The sequence below is a fragment of the Parasteatoda tepidariorum genome, chromosome 7, assembly GCF_982258835.1.
Source record: "Parasteatoda tepidariorum strain Cologne lab strain chromosome 7, Ptep-v5.0, whole genome shotgun sequence".
NCBI lineage: Eukaryota > Metazoa > Arthropoda > Arachnida > Araneae > Theridiidae > Parasteatoda > Parasteatoda tepidariorum.
In genome coordinates this window covers 20,319,695-20,342,463 of record NC_141761.1, presented here as the reverse complement: position 1 = coordinate 20,342,463, position 22,769 = coordinate 20,319,695, and the positions used below count along the sequence as shown (strand labels likewise).

Genomic DNA, 22,769 nt, shown 5'->3' with positions numbered 1-22,769 from the left:
CTTAAATTAAACGCGTTAAAAATTGTTAAAAAATAAAAACGCTGCGAAATTTTTTCAAACTTCTGTTATTCAACTAATCACATAACACGTAAGACATTTTCTCAGTTTCTGAACAATGCACAATAATTATATTACTTCGAAAATATATAATCTCTACTGAATTTTTTTAACAGAATCATATTTTTAAAAGCTCGTTAGTTGAGAGACTGCAAGAAATGAAGTCCTTTCATCTTTATGAGTAAACATTTCAACGAAACTATTGTAAGCTAGCAAATAAAAAAATTTATTGCGTATGCAACTTGTAACGCGAATATGCAGGATTTTGAAATTATAGGGATAAAATGTATCCTTCACGAAAAACTACTTTTAAAATATAATCTGGAAATAGTTTCGACTGTTTTGAAAAATATTTTCACGAACGCAAAGCTCTCGATTTGAAAGACGCTGTATTCCACTCACGATTTAAATAATGCAATTGGAGACGTTTCTTTTGTTTTCCCAGACTTAGAAATCTTTTGTTAAAATATTTACTTTTCGTAAAATTTTCATAGAAAGTTGCATTTAATACAAAACTCAAAAAAAAGAGCTAACTCTGTATGAAATGTACGCTATTGTGTGTAAATTTTATTATTTATATTTATTTCACATTACACAATATTGAATATTTGAAATATTAACATTTTTCTCAAAAAGAGCTATTCTTTCAACTGATGCTTTCTTATTGATATATGATGTCAAGTAATAATCAAACATGATTTATTTTTATTAAATGTACTCCATTATCTATTCGATGTAATTGCCAATCGATATGTTCTTTAGGAGTAGAAACCAAGATAATTTAGCCACTTATTGTTTCGAAGAACCAGTAACTAAAAGATGGATGGAAGAATTTTGTACCATTTTTGGAATTTGTTTCCAACTTACATGAGGCCGGGGGCAACAATTAAAAACACAAATCAAATGGCGGGCCGCAACTTTATCAAAATTTTATGTAGGACTCTTTTATGTTTGAAGGAACATTGAATATTACTGTCAGATTTTTACCAAGTTGTTTAAAACAAAAGCATTGAATTACAAATTAGAAGCAAATTTTTAAAAATATTTAATTGCATATCAAAAAAATTCGGGCTATAATAACTTTAGTGTGCACCCATGTATTAAACAATTAATGTGCAACAGATATCTAATTATTAAAATATAAAACTTTAAAAAGGTTGGTATTAAAACTTACTCAAAATGTTCAATGTCAAAATTGAGGTTTGTCTGCTGCAACCACCAGAGAATAGATATTTACATTTTAAATTTAAAATTTACAAATGTGTGTGTAAATATTTTCGTCCAAAATGAGTGATTTCAAAAAGTTGAATCGGAGAATTTCTTCGAGAAAATTTCTGATACAAACATGCTAAATTATATTCACAAAATACAAAAAAAATGAGCAACATACAAGATTATTTTGTATTTGAATAAATATTTTCTTGGATACAAAACCTGAGAAATAATTTTTTTTGCACCGTTGGTGTGAAAAATTTGACAGAAACGAAGAAATTAGGTTTTTATTAACGAGAAAAGTATTTTAAACCCATATAGATTTTTTACGAAAATTGCCCGCAAAAAAATGACAACTAATATATTTTAGTTCGCGGGCCACCAAAAAAAATGTTCGCGGGCCGGATGTGGCACCCGGGGCACCAGTTGGAAACCACTGATCTAGATTCTAGATGGCTAAACATTTTCAGATCAAATTATGAAGTTCCGGAACTTTGGGTGCATAATCAGTAAAATTCATTTTACAGTAAAGTCAATTTTTAACGTTAATTTTAACAGCAATTTTTATTTACTTACAGTGATTCAATTTTACGGTATTTATTGCTATTGTTTTACAGTTATTTTACTTATTACTGTAAAAATTTACGATATATCAGATTCTTGGTACTTTAACACACCCCGGTAATAACGGATTCTTCAGTAAAAAATCCGCTGCCTTGATTACCGGTACATTTTACCTTAATTTGTTACATTGCACTACACTGTACACATTTTCACTAGTCTGTTTACAAGTTTTGATTTTCTTTTCCGCTGAAAAGTAAAAGCGAATTTAAAGGAACACTTACAATACAAAGATTGCATAATGTCACAAATATAACAAAAAATGCTTTTTAGAGATAATAACACGCTTTATTTGTGTTGCCTTAAAAGGCTTTTTTAAAATAAAGACCTGAAAATATGTTATATATACATCATCTGTGTCTATAGAATTTAACAGTGTGCGCATACATTTTTGGTTAGTGGTTCGAAAATTTTAGGTCTCTTACTCAAACTAAAATTCGTGAAGTGTATAAAAACAAAATAAAATAAAGCAAATGATAAAAAAAAAAGAAGAAAAGCATTTGTTGCCAATCTTTGTTGATAAAACGTATCTTTCCCTTTCGTAAATTAATAAGCACGTATAAAATAAAAATATGGATAAGTTTGTCGATATGAATTATTTCTTTAACCATTCATTTTCCTTCTACTTACAGCTCTGTTTGTTTCAAATTTTTGTTGTCCATGACAGAAAAATTTAAATATTTATGGTTATGACTGCTCACTCATTTTATCTTTCAATTTTAATTATTTGTATTCATTATTTCATTATTTGTATTCATCCGTTATTTATAACATACATAGACATTAATGTTTTATCTTATGAAAGAGTCAGTTAAATGTTAATACTAAATCATAATTAAACGAAAATAAGCTATAGATATAATTCTTCTCTCTTGTTGACATATTTTTAAGTCATAACATAATTATAAATTTGTTTTGAATTATAAACTATGAAGTGTATCTGTAAAAGAGAAAAATTGAAATGTTTCATGCTTTTCTATAAATTCAATTAATAAAACATTTAATTGGTATCCTATAAGCGACGTTTTGTCATTTAATAAATAAACTTTAATGCATTTAATGTCATTAAGAAAACATTAAATTGTGTTTAGTTTAGCGTTACATTAAATCGCAAATTTGCCTTAAATGGTGTATATTTAAAAGATAAACAGAGTCTAACAATTATAGAGCAAATATGGAAAATTCTATTTAAATACAAGTACCAAAAAAAATTTCTTACTCTGAAATAATAAGATTTTCTCCTTAATCTTCAACAGAATTGTGGGCCATTTCACAATTCAAGAGATTATGAGAAAAATTAGAGATCGAAACAGAAATCAGGAAACCTGAACGTTTTCACACTTGACGCATTTTCGAAGAAGTAACAGAAAAATTGTGTTCTTGTAATATACTGTACGTCTTAGAAAAAAAAATTTCGCATCTATCTGACACAGGTAGGTATAATTAAAAATTTCAAACATCAAAGAGCAATTTAAATACAGATAGCCTGAACGAAAGTTTCGAAATACAGTAAAAGCGCAAATAGGGCGTTAGATTTTTAGTACAGAATTCCAGGGATGTATATTTAAGACATCAAAATATTTTCCATTGAATAAATGCTTTCTCAATCAAATAGACAAAACGAAAACCAGGGGAAAGTTTTCGATAGCATCGTCTGGAAAAATTATCTTTTAGAATTTAGAATAAGAATTACAATTAAATTATGCCAAGCAAAGAGAAAAAACATAGATAAAGGTACAATAACAGACATTCTAATACTTGCTTCTATTTGCATTATTCATTGACGAATCCCAGAATGACGGAAAAAAACACGTGACATCCGAATTGCAAACAAAGATTATACTCGAGGTAAACGAACCAGCTTGGACAAGATAAACAAGCAAAAGAAAGTAAGTAAGAATAGGTCTGAGTAGAATAGGGTATGCACCTCAGGTGTACAGGATATAGACATTAAGCTAAAATCTATTTCTAAGCAGTCATATTAACCGTTAGTGTAATAGAAAATCTTTAACTAAATTTTTATAATTTTTATAAATATAAAATGATTCCCAAATGTCTAGATCAGTTGCTGGAGAGCTGCGCTGATTTTAACGGAAGAAAAGTCAAATCCATTGAAGGAATTTCAGCAATATAGGAAAAGGGAAGATTGTTTAATAACATGATTTTTAACTTATCTTTCATGTTCTTTAATTCTAAGTTTAAGAGTACGTTGATTTTTTCCACTATACACAAGACCACACTGACAAGAAATTCAAACGAATAAAAACGAAACTACATCATGCCTGTTTTTGTATAATTTTATTTTACAATTTTCACTTGTTGCGTTCGTTTGTAGCCCAAAGTAAACCCATGTCCATTTGAAAAAAAATTTAAAAAAACTAAAACTATTCACATTTTTACAAAGAATTATTCGCGATAGGCTCTTTCCTAAGTTTTAATCAGCCGAAACTTATATACTAAAATATTTAGTTATATTTTTTACTAGTTCTCTTCTCATTTAGCCTGCATTTAAATAAAAGAGTTACTTTCATGCCTCAAATCATCTATTTTGTTCATAAAAGATGATAAAACTATTGATGCATGAAGTTATTGACATCCTTGATTGTTTCGTGATTTCATCTTGATTATTTGTCTTAACTGATCTCTATTATCAAGAACAGATTTTATTTTCTAAAAGTTCCCGTCACTTGTGTAGCTAGTTTCTAAAGCAGAGAAATAAATTAAATTTGTTAAAAGTTCTAAAAAGGCAGGATAATTCAAACCCTTCATAATTTCACCAAGCAAAAAAAATATTTTCAGAAAATTTTCTATTATTTTATGTTAAACATTAGAATTTCTCTAAATTAGTGAAATAGTCATAAAAGCTAACTTTTACTCCTTTGTGAATAAACTTTGCGAATAGACCTTGTGATATACTTCAAATAATTCTATTAAATTTTTTCTTTGTTTATTGTTCTTCGCGAGTTCTTTTGTTGCTCAAATAACTATAAGGTTGTCCGAAAAATAAGAATAACAAAATAAATTTTAAAATGAATCCACGTGGAGTTTTAGCATTATGTATTCTTGTCTATTGGTAAAGACAGATAAGACATTTTGGCAAATAACCGACATGCATCACTTACAAAATATACATATTTGTTTCTTTTCAAGCCAATCAGATTAAAAGTATTGAATTTATGCTGCAACTTACAATGCATTTTGGCAATAGATCTTCTTTTTTGAAATATAAAAAATGTTTTGGTAATTTTTGTTTTACGCTACAAAAATTATCTATATTTTTTGCAATTTAAAAGAAAAACAAATTACATATTATAAGAAATATATAAGGTAGTTCGTTCCTCTTTATAAGTTCATAATCAGTCTAAGTTGACCACTAAAGCAATATACAGAACACGTTTAGCTTCCACAAGTTTTAATGAAATTTAATTTTCTTATACTTAATGCGAAATGACTAATAAAACATTTTTGTACTTCATTTTGGTACCTTTAATTAAAATATGTACTTTATTTAGGTTTTAATTTACTGCAAAGTAAATTAAAATGTATATGCTTTAAGTATATGCATTAGAAAAAGTATTATTTTTGCCAGATATTTTTATTACATAGTAACTTACTTATCAATAATTGAAACTATTTCTAAATTTTTTTTTTAAATAAATTTGCCATATTTTTAAGCATCCGATTTATTTACGCAAAAATGCCTTTGTTTGGAACAAAGTAATAACTTTCTTAAAATTTTGGTAACAACAGAACATTTATAAAACTTCAACACGACTTTAAATAAAATATAGTTTCTAAGCAGGTTGCAAACTTATTCAAGAACAATAAAACAAAACTATTCATTTTGGCTTAATTATCTCTATTGTTTTCCAAATATGGAGTCCTTTTGTCTTTACAAATCCTCAAAAAAAATAAAATAAAGCCATAAACTGATGTGCACTTTTATTATCGGAGCAGTTAGATTATATGAATGAATGAAACCGTAAAAGGACAGACATAAAAAAATAGCAGACGATAAGATTTTCATTTAAAATAATAGCACATTGTAATTGAAAATATCAGCTGTGTTCACACTGCAGTTTAATTGTTTCACAGAATGCTTGTTTTCCTCATCTGTAATTGCTCAAAATAAAATAGCTAATTAAAACTGTTCATTTATGTAGCTGTAATTCCACTGAATTAAAATGGAATTTTTAAAGCCATCAACTTTCATTTATTTAGAAATTCTACTTAGTTTTCAAAGTGTAACAAAGAAAATAAATCTAGCAAATTACTTCTAATGAATTTTAGAAACTTTAGTTTGAAAGATTGCATGAAAGTTTTCGGTTACATGATTTACTGAAAAATAAAAATTCGACAAAACAATATTATTCCTTTTCTCAAGGAGTCTTAAATGATTTTTTAATATTACATATACATTTAAAAGTGTCTCATTTGTATCATACAATTATTTAAGGTGTGATACACATTTTTGAAAAAAAAAAAGAATTAATTTCTTTCAAAAAATTTCCGGCAATTCTCTACAAATACTTCAAAACCAAGAAAAGTAAAATAAACAATTAGGCGAAATAAATTTGGAAAAAAGGCATTCAAAACAAATTAGTATAGTAATATAAATTTAAAAATATCTTTAATTTTTTTATATTTTTTATTTTAATATATTAGATTATGTGTATATATGTATGAATTAGTTTATATGTATAGATATTAGAAACCTTATTACTTAAACTAGTCGTATGAGTAAAAGATACCTTATACTTATTAAAAATGTCCTTTAAGAAAGGGCAATAATTCCAATTTTTAAAATTACTTATGAATTAATTAATTAAATTAACTAAAGGATTTCAATTTTTCAAATTATTAAATACTGATAAAATGCAGAAAAGTTTTAGCAAATGATATATAAATTCATTTTCAAATTTAAATGTAAACTATTTAGTTTAAATCTAGCTTTAAATAACTTCGTCTTTTCCTACAAAACAGCTGAACACCGTGTAATTCTAGAAGCACTGCTGCATAAAAGTAGGCAAATACATTTATACATTTTATTTCTACCGCGTTAGCTAAAATAACATTGTTGTTCTTCAGGTTTGACAAACTGCGATGATGTTTAAAACATAAAATTTTTATATTATTTTTTAGTCAAAAAATCCACATTTTTTCAGCAATATTTTTTTAATTAGAGTAATTCAGTGACATTACGGTAATTATTGCTGTAAAAATTACGGAATATCAAATTTTTGTTCTTTAACGTATTCTGGTAAAAATGGATTTTACGATAAAAAGTGTAGGTACTTTTTATCGTAATTTTTCTAACAGTGTATACGATGTCAAATTATTTAGAAAATTGGGTTACCACACCGACAATGATGTTTGACTTCCAGGCAATTTTTAAAATTAAAATTTTCTGTAATGTTTCGAAAAGTGTATCATTCTCAAATAAGAAAACTTAAGCTGCTCTGGTTTTGCCGCAAAACTATTATGCACCGTCCTAATAATAGCTAACAATTTTCTTTAATACTTTTTCGTTGTTCATTAATTATTAATAAAATTTATAAAGCCCTCTGTGAAAACTATTTTAATCGTTTTGTTTTTAATCCTTTCACGCTAGGAGATAACTCTAAAATAGTTTTTTCGGTGAAGCCATTTCCAGGAAGATGCTTTGACCATACATTTCATTAAATTAATGAATTTACAATCATCAATTGATCAGAGATATGAATTCCATATAGACCATTCAATTAATTGAGTTTATTAGGATATACAACAGGGAGAAAAAATTAAATTAGCAATAAAAAGCGCTCTTCTGCCTGAACTATTTTGAATATATTTACCAGTAGCTATATCGAGAGACAAAAATCCAAAACCATCAAAAGAAGAAAAAAAACATTTACAGTTGTGACAAAAATTAAATCAAAAAACTAAGTTTAGTTATTAACAAAAAAAATGCTTCCCTTTACTCGATATACTTAATTTCAACTTATACTTTTCCGTTGTTCATTAATTATTAATATGAACAATATTAATAATTATTAACTTTACAATCATCAATTTATTAGAGATATAAATTCCATATAGACCATTAAACTTCTATTCAATTAACTGAGTTTATTAGGATATGAAACAGCGAGAAAAAATTAAATTAGCAATAAAGAGCGTTCTTCTGCCTGAACTATTTTGAATATATTTACCAGTTTATAGCTATATCGAGAGACAAAAATCCAAAACCATCAAAAGAAGCAAAAAAACATTTACAGTTGTGACAAAAATTAAATCAAAGAACTAAGTTTAGTTATTAAGAAGAAAAATGCTTCCCTTTACTCGATATACCTAATTTCATCTTATACTTTTCCGTTGTTCATTAATTATTAATATGAACAATATTAATAATTATTAACTTTACAATCATCAATTGATTAGAGATATAAATTCCATATAGACCATTAAACTTCTATTCAATTAACTGAGTTTATTAGGATATGAAACAGCGAGAAAAAATTAAATTAGCAATAAAGAGCGTTCTTCTGCCTGAACTATTTTAAATATATTTTCCAGTTTATAGCTAGCTATATCGAGAGACAAAAATCCAAAACCATCAAAAGAAGAAAAAAAAACATTTACAGTTGAGACATAAATTAAATCAAATATCTAAGTTTAGTTATTAAGAAGAAAAATGCTTCCCTTTTCTCAATGTATTAAACTTCAACTTACAGTATGATAGATTATTACTTTTGTATAAATAAAATTGTATTTTATTAAAAAATTATTTGCTTTTCTTTATTTATTTGCTTAAATTTTTTCAAATTCTCATTATTATTAATCAAATTCGAATAGTTCGATATTATTTATTAAAATTAATTCGTAAAATAGAAAGTTAATTATAAAATAGTTCAGAAATAAACTTCTGGAGTAAAATTAATGGTCAAATCTCCACTGTGAGACATTCCGGATCAAATTACGGTATGAAGTGCTGACACTTTGGGTGCATCCTCCGTTAAATCCTGCTTATCATAAAATCAATTTTTATTGTAAAATCCATTTTTATCGAATTTTATCCCAGTTTATACAGCAATTTTATATGTCAATTTTTTTGTTCCGTGACATGTTCCGGTAAATATAAATCTTACGGTAAAAAATACCTGCATCCAGAGTGCAGGTACATTTTACCTTAATTTGAGAGGAATATTTTACTGTGCACCAAAATAGGAATATTTTTCGGAGTATTTTTTACCATATTTTTATCCGGAATGTTTTACAGTGCATCAGAATATAGCAAAATTTACAATGTTTCTAGCTCTATGGGAACACTAACTACGGGAATTTTACTAAAATCATTACTAAGCTCTATGGGTTTTGGTAATAATTTCAATAAAGTTAGCAACAAAATATTGCTTAATAATATGCGTTAAAATTTGATAAATGTGGTAAAATTTGATAATTTAACTTATTTTATTTTTTAAACTATTTTTAAATTTAACGCTCTAATCCCAACGAATTCAAATTTAAGACTCACAAGTACTCATTCTTGATAACCGGTACGTTCTCAGAACTGCAACTTTACGTGCTCAACTTTGAAGACTTTTTTGTATCAAAAATAAGTGTTTAGAAAATAGTGTATAGAAGAATAGTCTAGTAAAAAATGCATGCATGACAAATGAGTATGGCATGCATGCATTTTTTAATATGTTACTGTATCAAATATGAGTGTGAAGCAAACAAAAATTGTCATGCGCAAGTGATTATTCTTTTTTTACTAGAAACATTCATCAATAACTTCTCAAAAGAAAAATTTTTAGCAAATACCTAATTAACATATTATTTACTTGGTGAATGTGTTCAACCTTCCTTTAAATTTGTCATAATAAGCAATCGTAAATAGAATTATAGTTAAAGAGTTTCATTAACAAATTGAAATAATGTTAATATAAAAAATAAGACACTTAACTTTAAAAATTTGAAATGAGATCATGGAAATTATACTCGTTCAGTTTTCTCTGAATGAAAGAAACCATTTCAAAAATAACGTAACATGGTATAAACTCGAGCACGATGTAGTAGATACGTCGTAGTCGATATCGTAGATACTCATTTTAAGCGTTTGTGTATTCATCCACCCACAGTATCATGGGGACGAAATATAGTTTTAGCGATTTTAGCGAACAAAATTCGTCACTGCACTCATTTTTTTCAGATGTTTATAAAAGTTTATAAAATATAGTTAAATATAGTTTATAAAGTATTTAAATGGAGTTTTTAAAGTATAGTTAGATAAGTTTATAAAAAAAACTCTTTTAGTCTGTGATATCTGAAATAAATTATTCACAGAAGATAATTTTCCTTTTTGTTTTTGGTTTTCAATACATGAAGTGTTTCATATTCAATAACGGCATGAGATCAAAATGAATACAAAAATACCCATTTCAAAACAAGTGGGCCTACATATTCATTTTTAAATAATTCTTTTTAGTCCGTGTATATTTTGGTTTCATTGCCAGAATTATTTTCATTTTACTAAATATATATATTTACAGAACTAACTTAGCCTAAGTCTTTTACTCGCGTGCACTTCATTCGCTAGTCTCTTTAAACTAAAAAAATTATCATGATTCAACAATACCTAAAACATTTAATACAGTTAAATATAGACGTATATTTACATTATAATGAGAAAGAGATACCAAATAAACGAAATAAAGAAAATAAACTAAATTAATTTCATCTAACTAAAGAAAGCAATAGGAAAGCATGTATTAATACTTCTCGTTTTTTGAAAACTCGTTCTAACCAAGAATGACTTACCGACTTGGCACAAGACAATGAAATATCCAAATTGCTTATTAAGTCTGAGGAGAGCCATGGTGAGGAGAGAACAGCAATTGTGCTTCTAACAAATGTTCTATGCCTCATAAAAGACAGAGGTGTGTTTTTCTTCCTAATACTACGTATGACAACACAATCGGAATAGGAATAGCTTTTATGTCCGGTGACTGCAAACTCTCTCTCTGCCAATATCTTTTAGTTATTTACAGGTGACGTAATGCCTAGATCACTTTCAATATACTGGAATTTATTTTATTTTTTTTCATCACTGATACAAAATCATGACAAAGAAAAACATCTGGTAGAAAACGCTGCAAATAACTCTTCGAAATGATATTCTTATGATTAAATCATAGACGCGTGGTTTGGAGCTTCTCGTAAATTGTGTTCGTAATTTTTTCTCGTAAATTGTGTTCTTCGGACTCTTTTAGAGTTGATACTAATATTTTATACTATTTCGTTTTATCTAAATTAATTTTATTTATTCGATATTCCGCAATCACCATCATCATTATGCATTTTTAAATTATTCGCCAAAATTGCAAAAAGAAAGGAAAGAAAGAAGAAAACTATACATCACAAATTCACAATTATATCACAAAATTTTATTTTTTTATTATTATTTTATTAACTCTCATAATTAAGTTAAATTATTATTATCATTTTATTTCATTTACCCAAAGATAATTCCATGCATAATAGAGCATTTAGTAAATATTTACTAATTTTTATTATTTTATTTACTAGTAGCCAAGAAAAATTTGAATTGTAAAGTATAAAATTTTTTGCATCATTTTAAAAATTGCAATTTTCAATTACAAACTACAAAATTTGAGTGAAATCATTTAAATTGTTCCAAAGAAATTGAATTTTGAGAAAGCTCTATTGTGCCAATGTATTTTTAAAATTAATTTTAAATTAAATTTATTGGTTTATATAAGCTATTATATGCTAGCTAATTTTATAGTAAAAGACATAACACTTTATCCTTCATTTTTTTTTCAAATTTTTGAAGAAAAAAAATATTTGTCTTTTGCTTATAGTAAATTTTTATAAAATAAATGAGAATTCTTTTTTCTTTTTCTGCCTTCTCTCTTCCTTCCTTTGCTCTTTTTTTCTCTATTCTTCCTAGATGTTTGTTTTTACATATTTTCCATACAGATAATCGACAAAGCAAACAGCTTTAAGTTATCAAGTTATGTAGCAGCGATATCTTCTTAAACACTTAGAGTTCTTCAATATTCTTGAATTTAAAGTAGCATTTCCAAGAAATAACAGAGCTGAAGTAGATATTGATAAGAAATGTATTTAAAACTGTCTGATAAAATCGAACGGTGTCACAAAAAATACATAAATAAACTGATTTCAAGCAAAACCTAAAATACAAACTTCCTTTTGTTACAATTGCCCCTCTTCTAAACATTTTTAATTCATTTACGTTTCAGAAATTGGTAAGTTGCAGTTATATTTTGATGTTTTCTAAGATTCACTCCCTAGAAAAATCTTATCAGGCACAATTGCACCTAACCAAATAAAATACATTTTAAGATTTTTCTTTGGGATAGTAATGTTGTTCTCAAATTATTAGATAGCAAAAGTTTTTTTTGAATATATGTTGCTTACCAACCCCAGGAGCAATATCTAATACTATGATTTATTAAATGCTTGTTTGGGTATTTTTTCTTAAATCTTGTAAGATTTATTGTTTCTAAAACCTTGCGTTATATTAACTTCGAAGTTTAATCTTCGGCTAATGTTCATAAACTTTTCTCAGTTACTGGAGACTCAATTACTAATACAAGCTAAATAATTGACTTGTTGCATCTTAATTTAGTTATTTTTCATTAATTACTCGTTTCCAGTCTGAATTGCATTCTTGACCAGTGGTTTCCATTGTTGCTCCTCGTTGTTCGTATATTTTGGACGAACGGCTTTCGGCAGTGTGTACTTGATTGGTTGCCTATCTTCTTTCCCGCTGCTCAGATAAATTTCACATAGTTATGGCTTTTTTGTATCTTCTTTAAATTGAAGAAAAAAAAATGTGAAGAAACGAAAACGTTCGTTAACCCAAAGTTCTAATCCTAATTTATTTAATAGAAATGGTTGATTTCAGAATGTTTCTAAATTATTTGGCGAATGAAAAACTTAATACAAATAATTCGAACAGGTATTCTATGAAGATGATGATTGTTTTGGTCTTAGTTCTTCTCGTCAAAACAGCTCTATCGGGCAGTCCATGTCCTCCGAGGGAAAACATCTATCCTTGCAGCTGCCTCAATATCAAAGCACAAGGATCCATGATTAAAACTGTTGTACAATGCCATCGTTTGCATGACAAAGATACCTTAGGTTTCGTCTTCCATTCTCTGAAATCAGTGAATCTAGATTACTTCACTTTATACGATTCATTCTGGAATGCTGAAATCTCAACAAACAAAGACACTAACCCGAAAGCTTTTCCTCGTGATTGGTTGACTTCACTTCGAAGTAAATCGATAGAAATTATTGACACGTCACTGTCACCTTGTTTCGCATGCGATTTCAAGTCACCCTGCAAGAACTTCGAAACAACTAGGTATGAATACTTTGTCAATAATTTATATTCTTATTTATAAAAATGAAATCCCATTTATCTAATTTTTCTAAGTTATTTTCGTATTTTCAAACGTCATCTTGTAAAATTTCAAAATTACCGACATAAACATTAAATACCTCCTAAGAGACATGAATACCTTTCCTAAATAACATTCAAATAATCATTTCCTCTCTTGTTTTTATGCCATATCAAAGTATTTTATAAAACCATTGAAACATCAATGAACAGTTTGAACACACCAATTCAGAATCAGTAACTGAAATTTTGGGAGATGTTTTCGATTTGTAGGAACGAAATTATATTTATTTAAAATTTATAATATGTGATTATTTATCAGATTTTTTTTATTTAATATCAGTTATGGATGTCCCTACAGGTTAAATGTAACGCAACCCTTCTAAATTTGATACCTGAACTTTTCTAGCAATTTTAAGCAATATATTCAGATTATGAATACTTTTCATAAGTAAATAACAATTTCAATATATTTTGCGAATCTATATTAAATAAATTTAAATAATCAATTGAATCAAAACATTTCGTTTTCAGATTTGTGACAGTAAATAGTACAAGCTCGTCTAATCTTTGTCCACTATGCCCAACCGGACGAAACAATTCATACCCATGGATCAACTGTATGAATAAGTTGCAAGAACTTGTCTTAATCCGAGGAAAAATTGAAACTCTGGGTGCTGATTTTTTTCCAAAAAGATTAGAATCATTAAAGAAATTAAATTTGTCCCATAACGAGATAAGATTGATAAATCCTAGAGCTTTTCAAGGTCTTGACACACTACTAAGCATGGATTTGTCTCATAATCGAATAGATTCGTTGCAGAATATGTTCATAAATCCTATGAAGTTGTATTACCTTGATGTCAGGTAAGTGGACGTTAACATACTTATATCAATAAATGAAAACATTATTAATTATTTGCTTAGAGTTGATACATAGAATAGAATTTTTAATTTATTTACATCCATATGGAACTGCATCAAATATATCGAATTATTTTTTTTTTTTTTTAGATTTTTGAGAGTTGAATTCAAATATGTTATTTATGTTAAGGCCATTAAAATAATATTTAGATTAAATTTTTTTAAAAATGTTTGTGCAAATTTACAACTGGGTGCGCCTCTTATTTTCAGCGACGCTTTCTTATTTTTGATTTAGTTTCTGATGAAAAGATTCACACCAAAAACTAATACATTTTGTTACATTTCTTTACAAATCTTTTTAATACAGCCAAAACACATTACGAAATTTAATATTGCTGTTAATTTAGCAAACAAAATTGTTACTTTTGTTTTCAAATAGCATAACATAACGCGAGTTTCAGCAAAATTTGAACGAAATTTGTTGTCAATCCAATTCTAAACAACAGAATGAAGGAAGCATAAAGAAAGAGGTTGCAATCACTTTGATGTTGATGGCTGGTGCTACAACAGGAAACCGCAGCTGTCTTACGATCAACAGGTGTGACATTTAAATGCCGTGCCGGTCAGAATTTTATTTTCGTACTTTTCTTTCCTTTTCTTTTTTGGAATTGATTTTCGTATTTAATTAAAGAAACTTGAAATGAGCGACAGAAGTGTAAAATTTATGAAATGTCCCCTTATGTAAAGATCCTGAAACTGATAATAAACAATTAAAAATAAATTTAATCCAGAATGGGACTATAAGTCTAATGTTACCCCTAAGTGCTCATATTTTTTCGCGTCGAAACCATGGTTGAAAAATAAAACAAAATCAATACCAAGTTATCACAAAGTTATAAAAAAAAATATTGCTAAACATGGACTTCAAAAATTTATTTTTGTTGCAAATATATAATTGATGCAACAAATAATTTATAAATGTCAGGAATCGCTCAACAATAGATATTTTCCTTGTTGTTAATTTAAAAAAATGGGTGTCAACAACAACTACACCGGAACCAAATAATTATGTTTTCATGTGCATAAAACTAGGTTTTGTCATGTTAACTTCTCAATTGAAATAAATGTAAATTTGTCTCATTTCGATTATATTATGTAGCGTAAGTGCGTAAATAAAGTAAATTGTGCATAATGTAATCACAAGAAATACATCTTTGTATCTTTTTCATTGATAGGACGTACGCTTTACACTGTCATAGTCAGTAATCAAAACATGATAAAGTTCATTTTTCTATTTCTCCTCTTATAGAGAATAGAGAACGAATTAATTTTTTTCTTTGATCGTTTTATTGTTCAAGTGCCGTTCTCATTTTTCGCTTTTTATTTTTTGTTTTTATTTCCAAAGTTAATAATATAAAAAAAAACCTTTTCTACTGTCAGAATTCTTCTATTGTTATAGTAAGTAAACATGCAGAAAACTGCTTATTTACCCTAACTTTTTCAGTCTGGCTTTGCTTCATTAATTCACAGATAATAACTGGTATAAATAACTTTGACTAAAAGTAACAGTTATTTATTCACTGATGTAAATAACGGTTTAGAATATAACTCAACAGCACATCAGAACGAAACCGAAATATTAGGATTATTCACGGCCGGATTAACCTATAGGCACACTAGGCACGCGCCTAGTGCCTACGAAATTCAGGGGCCTACGAAAAACTTGGGAGAAAAAAATTTGTTGACAAAAATAATTAGCTTTAAAAACAACAAGCGTATTTTGCACAAAATTATGAAGATACAAATAAAAATATAATATTTTTCGGTAATAAATTATTTTGCAGAATCTTATGATATAATATATTACTTTTTTGGATTCAACGAAATCTTGTATTATGCTGTCGAATTCCAAACTACGCAAAATGTCGTATTCAATAGACGTAAGTGCGAGCGATGCCAAACAATCTTGATTCATTGTTGAACGCAAATATTTTTTTATCAATTTTAATCTGGAGAAAGATCTTTCTCCTTCTGCATTTGATCCAGGAATCGACAAATATATTCTTAATGCAATGTGAACGTTAGGAAAAGTATTCACAAGCTTATCTTTAACATAGTTATCGATCGAACTAATCATAATGGTATTATCGATATCAACTGCAATATCGGCAGTATGTCGGTATTGCAGATAAAGTTCGATAAACAAATTTGTAAATTAAAATCCATACTAATAAAAATGTAAAAAAAATATGCAAGAAAATTTTAGCATATATTTTGAAAAGAGGGAAGGAGTGGGGGAAGGAAGGGAGAGCCCAAAAACGGCTATGCCTAGGGCCCACGAAAGGTATAATCCGGCTCTGGGATTATTAAACATTAATTAACTGTATCAGATTTTCTTGCTTATACTCTGTTGTGTTTCACCCCATTTATAATCTCTCTTTTTCTCAGTTTTCGTAATTGAGATCAAAATTAATGAAGTAAAAGGAAAAGAATTGTGGTCTTTGTTTCCTTGTAAAAGTGTAAATACTACATTAGATCTTAGAATCTGTTAAATAAATTAACGCACTAAAAAATGTAGAAACCCAAAAAAATATAAGTCTGTCCGTATTTTTTTTTCTCAAACAATATATTACCACTGGATACAATTTAGCATTACGTTAGTAAAGGCTATCTTTAGTTTAGGCATAGAAGTTATTTAGATATCATCGCAAGATCTAGGACAGCACTGAGTGAAAATTTTTTGGCACTGGAAAAATCTGCTAGAAAAATTAACTTAAGAGTGAATGTAGAGAAAACAAAATATATGGTACAAAGGAAACCATCCCTAAATTGTTTAAAATAGATTCTTTTAAATTTGAATCTGTAAAAAATTTTACTTATCTAGGATCAGAAATAAACTATCAAAATGACATCAATCCTGAAATTAGAAAAAGAATAATCGCAGCCAATCGCTGCTTCTATGGTTTAAGATCATTATTGAAATCTCACTTAATAAAAAGAAAGACTAAGATCTTACTTTATAAGGTATTAATCAAGTCAGTTTTGACTTATGCTTCAGAGACATGGACTTTAACAAAAAGGGAAGAAAAGTTATTAGCAACCTTCGAAAGGAAGGTCCTACGAACCATCTTTGGCCCTATACTCGATAAAGACAACTGGAGGAAAAGATATAATTTTGAAATATATAGGATCTTTGATGGCGATCATATCATTAAATCTATTAAATTAAGTAGAATGAGATGGGCCGGGCATGTAGTGAGAATGAGCCCAGAACGAACAGCATTGAAAGTCTCTAATGCAACCCCCTCCAATAAAAGGCCAAGAGGAAGGCCCAAAAAGAGATGGAAGGACTGTGTAGATGAGGATTTTGCCAGCCAAAAAGTAAAGAACTGGAAAACAATTGCTGGGAGAAGGGCAAAATGGGAAAAGCTTCTGAGGAAGGCCCAGGCCCACAAAGGGCTGTCATGCCAATGCTGATGATAGAAGTTATTTGAGACTCAGGCGATTTGTTGGTCGAATCTTGTGAAAAAAGGCGAAGTAGTGTGTTGTAACGAGCACAGGCGTTTTTCTCGATTGGAAATAAATTGAGCAGTTTTTAAAACTCCAAAAATCTAATAGCAGAGTTTTCTAGAAAATACAGTTATTTCTGGCGCTCAATTACAGCCATGTTTGGATCAACAGTGCATCACGAATTGAGGAAGGAAACTTTATTAAGCAGTTACAGCAATTGGCAGTTTTTTGATACGCAACTAATAATGCTAGTAATTTATTTCAAATAGAAAAAATGGCAAGTCAATTTAGGTTAAGAAATATATTCTTTAGTATGAATTTGTATTTTAAAAAAAAATTATTTTGTCATTTTTCTTATCTCAGAATTTTTTATTGTAATCTCTACGATAAAAGTAATCTTTGTTTTATCAAAGGTAAAAAAAAATAATAAAAATAAATTTAATTAGAATAAATTTAATTAGAATGTTTTTTTTTTCTTCAAAAAAGAGAGTTGGCGGCATGAATTCCCAATCAACTCTAACTAATTTGAAAGAAAATTAGGCGTACTTGAATTAGCGTGAGCTATTTTTTTAATTGCATGCGGAATTACAAAAACTAAAATTTCACAAATGTTTTGAATTGAATTTTAGCACTTTTTCTTCTTTTTTTTGTGGATGTTATGCAAAATTCCCTGTTTCTAAATTCTTCGTTTTTATATATCCTTCGCCACTTTAAAGAGTTTTGCTTCTAACTTTTAGCTTGCACTTGCAGACTCTTAAATGAATTCTCCATTACATAAATCAGATGAACTGCTTCTAGCAGTAATAACATTTTCGTCCTTTTTCAATAAATTAGATTTATCTGCAATTCAATTTATTTGTTCAATTTCTTAACAAGCCTTATCACCAGGAGGATATAAAAATTTCCGATTCTTTTACACCTGTTTTTTTAATATTTTACCCTTGGCAGACGAAATTTGGTCTTAACTAAATTAGGTACATCAATGTCCGATAAAATTTCCTTTTTCTATCAAAAAATAAATATTCTTACACATTAAATGCGTAAGTACAAGAGCAATCAATGCTGAGGCTGACAAAAATTTATAATTTGTTTTTATCTCTAACTTTTCTATACTCCATGTTTTGTAAAAATATGCAAACAGTTGCCCTATATGTGTCCCTGCTTAGTTATTAGAAATTGAAAAACAGCTTAAAATATATTAAAAAAATATCAGAAAATGCATAAGTTTGCAATTACAGTGAAAATGACTTAGAAAAAAAAAAAAAAAAAAAAAAAAAAAAAAATATATATATATATATATATATATATATATATATATATATATATATATATATATATATATATATATATATATATACATATATATATATATATATATATATGTATATATGTATATATGTATATATATACATATACATATACGTATATATATACATATATATATGTATATATATATATATACATACATTTTTTTTCTAGTTGGAACAAAATTGAAAATCTGGATGCTACGTTCTTCATAAAATTACCAAATCTGAAATTACTCTTTGCAAGAAGTAATCATATTGCACAATTACAAGAAGAGCATTGGAAAAATGTTCCCATAACCCTGACATTCGCCGATCTTGCAGGTAAACTAAAAAACATACATTTATTTCAAAAACTTTTTTTGATTAGCACTGTTAACTAAAATTTTTGAGCAGATGGCTTTAAAATGAACAAGATAAACAGTATGAGAATTACAGCGGTTTGGAGTTTTAAAATCTAAAACTAGTTCGGAAAAGTAATGTTATGCGAATTAATATAGAAACTAGCCTGTTATGCCTCTCAATTTATTTTCAATCAAGTAAAGAGAATTTAATGAAATTGCAACAAATAATTTTTATTTGCCTCAAACTTTTGAATAAAGCAGGCATCAGATTAAACAAAGTATGGAAAACTGTCAGGAATGTCAGTTTGAAGATAATACAGTTTAAATTTACTAAAGAAACTAGTCTGTCATTTACCTCGATTCTTTTAAGTTAGCTGAAGGGAATTCAGGGGGAATTAGACAAAATAGTTCGCATCAATTAACTGAAACTTTTGAATAGCTGGTTTTAAAATGAATAAATAATAACTGTGACAAAGAAAAATCTATATTTATTTAACTATTTTGAAGAGTTTTATTGTGAAAAAATAATAAAGCTCTTCAAAATAGAATTATTGATAGGTTTTAAAGTGAAAAAATAATAACTGCAGCAAAGAAAAATCTATAATTATTTATTTATATTGAAGAGTTTTATTGTGAAAAAATAATAAAACTCTTCAAAATAAAATGATTGATGGGTTTTAAAATAAAAAAATAATAACTGTAGCAAAGAAATATCTATAATCATTTATTGATTTTGAAGAGTTTTATTGTGAAAAAATAATAAAGCTCTTCAAAATAGAATTATTGATGGGTTTTAAAATGAAAAAATAATAACTGCAGCAAGGAAAAATCTATAATTATTTATTTATATTGAAGAGTTTTATTGTGAAAAAATAATAAAACTCTTCAAAATAAAATGATTGATGGGTTTTAAAATAAAAAAATAATAACTGTAGCAAAGAAATATCCATAATCATTTATTGGTTTTGAAGAGTTTTATTGTGAAAAAATAATAAAGCTCTTCAAAATAGAATTATTGATGGGTTTTAAAATGAAAAATAATAACTGCAGCAAAGAAAAATCTATAATTATTTATTTATATTGAAGAGTTTTATTGTGAAAAAATAATAAAACTCTTCAAAATAAAATGATTGATGGGTTTTAAAATAAAAAAATAATAACTATAGCAAAGAAAAATCTATAATTATTTAATTATTTTGTAGAGTCTTATTGTGAAAATATAATAAAACTCTTCAAAATAAAATGATTGATGTGTTTTAAAATGAAAAAATTATAACTGTAGCAAAAAAACCTATAATTATTTAATTATTTTGAAGAGTTTTATTGTGAAAAAATAATAAAACTCTTCAAAATAATATGATTGATGAGTTTTAAAATGAAAAAATAATAACAGCCACAAAGAAAAATCTATAATTATTTAATTATTTTGAAGAGTTTTGTTCAGAATTACTGTGAGTTAAGATTGTTCTCTGAAATTACTAAAGAACTTCAGATGTTATTCCTCTCCGCTCTCTTCCATCAGTTTACAAAAGAGAATTCAACAAAAATAAAACAATTTTACAAAACTTTATTATCACCTTTTGGAAGTTTGCAACTAATTTCTTATTTAATTAGAGGGCTATTTACTAAGTCCTTCAATCCCCAGAGATTACCAAGGAATCTTCTACGGCTCAATTTGCAAACCATGATCGCTTTACTCACTATTAAGTCCCATTTAGATTCGATTTCACATTATAACAAGACCAACTTTTAAAGTTCCATTTTTTCGCTATATTTTTTTTAATACAATAATGATTCAAAACATATTTTTAAAGTTATAAATAAAATCCAGTTAGACTTTAGATGATTTATCTGGTGCAAGGAATTGTCACCACAAATTATAATTTTCAATCACCTTCGTCTAGAAGTCCCGGAGTGGACTGATCGTTAAGACACGGTTCCCACCAGATCACCAAAGTCAAGCATCACTGGCTGCGGTCAGTGTGCCGGTGGGTGACCACTTGGATCCGTCTGCGTAGGGACCGAGGGTGTGCGGTATGGGTCCTCGTTAAACTGTCCTACCGTAAAGTGCTCGACTTCGCATGCAGGTCGTCGGGCTACCAAAGCGGGGGTGCCATCACCTCTGTAGAGGATCAAAATTGTGATGGCATGTCATCGGATCATCCTCAGGTATGTTTTCCAGACCGTCGCCAATAGCCCATTGTGCTGTTCTAGTGCCACGTAAATGAACTACTGCAACAATACCAGCAACCTTCGTCTAGAAACAATCTGTATAGATCATCCCCGATTTTTTATTACAAAAATATTTTAAGACTTATGACAGTTTCAAGCTTTAAAATGGTGTTTAATTTTTTGAATAACTTCTTTAATTAACGTCTTAAATTTATTAAAAAGCATATCCAAATAAACTAATTGAAAGTTAAAACACTTATTCTATTTTGTTCTAGATAATCCTATAAAGTGTAACTGCAACATGAAATGGGTGAACTCAACGATTCCCCAAAAAACTTATTTGAAAGGTCACTGTTCAAGAGACAAATTCTACACCACCAGAAATCTGAAATTAAATATCAAATATTTTCTGCAATGGTGCGAGAAGGTAAACAAGACCACGACTGTGAAACCGAAGCAGAAACAAAACTCGATGCTACTTGTAAACAAGAGTGAAGCAACAAACAAGGTTGAACAAATAATGCATATTAATTGAAAATTTTAAGCTATACTTAAATATATAATGTTGTAAAATTTTAATGAAAAATAAGAGTGTTTTGTTTCTTAATTTTTTGATTGCATTAATTGGGTGAGTTCTATGACACTGAGCTAGTACATCAATGCAGCATACATCCTATTTAGTTGTCAGAGTAACTTTTCGTAGTAAAAAGCGGCATTGACTGTTCGCAATTTAGAACTTGTCAAGTTTTAACAAACATGTCAAACAATCCTACTCTCATGCCGTTTTAATTTATTAGGTGAATTATTTTCATTTTCCATATTTAAAATAACTTGAGAAAAAATAACTATAAGATTGCATAACAGAAAACAATATTTAATTCGCTGCACTCGTAATAGGTCTATCTGATCAACCATCAAATTCTGAATTTTCAAATGCATATTTTACATAGATTTTCATTTTAAATTTAAAGAAATATGTTTATGCGCATTGCCATATTATATTTCGCATCACAAATAAAAATCCGTCGTTAAAATAATTTATTTAACACTTAATTATTTATTTAAATTTAAAAGAGATAAGGGTCTCTCTCTCTTACGTTTAAACTGATTGAACTTTTTCAACTCTTCACGGGCGTGAACCTGAAATGCTGTTCGTTAACTCTGTGTCGTAGAATTTGTCTAGAGATTTGTGCTTATTTGATTTCTTTTTATGAATTTTAATGAAACATAATAAAATATTCAAATTAAACAGTA

General features: G+C 27.8%; 2 protein-coding genes across 3 annotated transcripts in view; one reads left to right on the top strand and one right to left on the bottom strand.

The window, feature by feature from the left end:
- Window positions 1-10,828, bottom strand: part of LOC122270442 (uncharacterized) — a 25,848-nt gene extending 15,020 nt beyond the window's left edge. The window contains exon 1 of the mRNA XM_087167467.1: window positions 10,690-10,828. Coding sequence (XP_087023593.1) covers window positions 10,690-10,747 — 58 coding nt within the window. The 5' untranslated portion in view covers window positions 10,748-10,828. The remainder of the gene's footprint in view (window positions 1-10,689) is intronic.
- Window positions 10,789-22,769, top strand: LOC122270443 (uncharacterized). Of its 2 annotated transcripts, none has more exons than XM_071183716.2 (5): window positions 10,789-10,919; window positions 12,878-13,285; window positions 13,856-14,188; window positions 19,175-19,323; window positions 21,791-22,769. In XM_071183716.2, exons 1-5 carry the CDS (start codon window positions 10,789-10,791, stop codon window positions 22,048-22,050), a joined length of 1,281 nt encoding a protein of 426 aa, XP_071039817.2. In that variant the 3' UTR covers window positions 22,051-22,769. The 2 variants fall into 2 exon arrangements, with proteins under 2 accessions (XP_071039817.2, XP_042903721.2); XM_043047787.3 differs by lacking the exon at window positions 10,789-10,919 and adding an exon at window positions 11,984-12,161.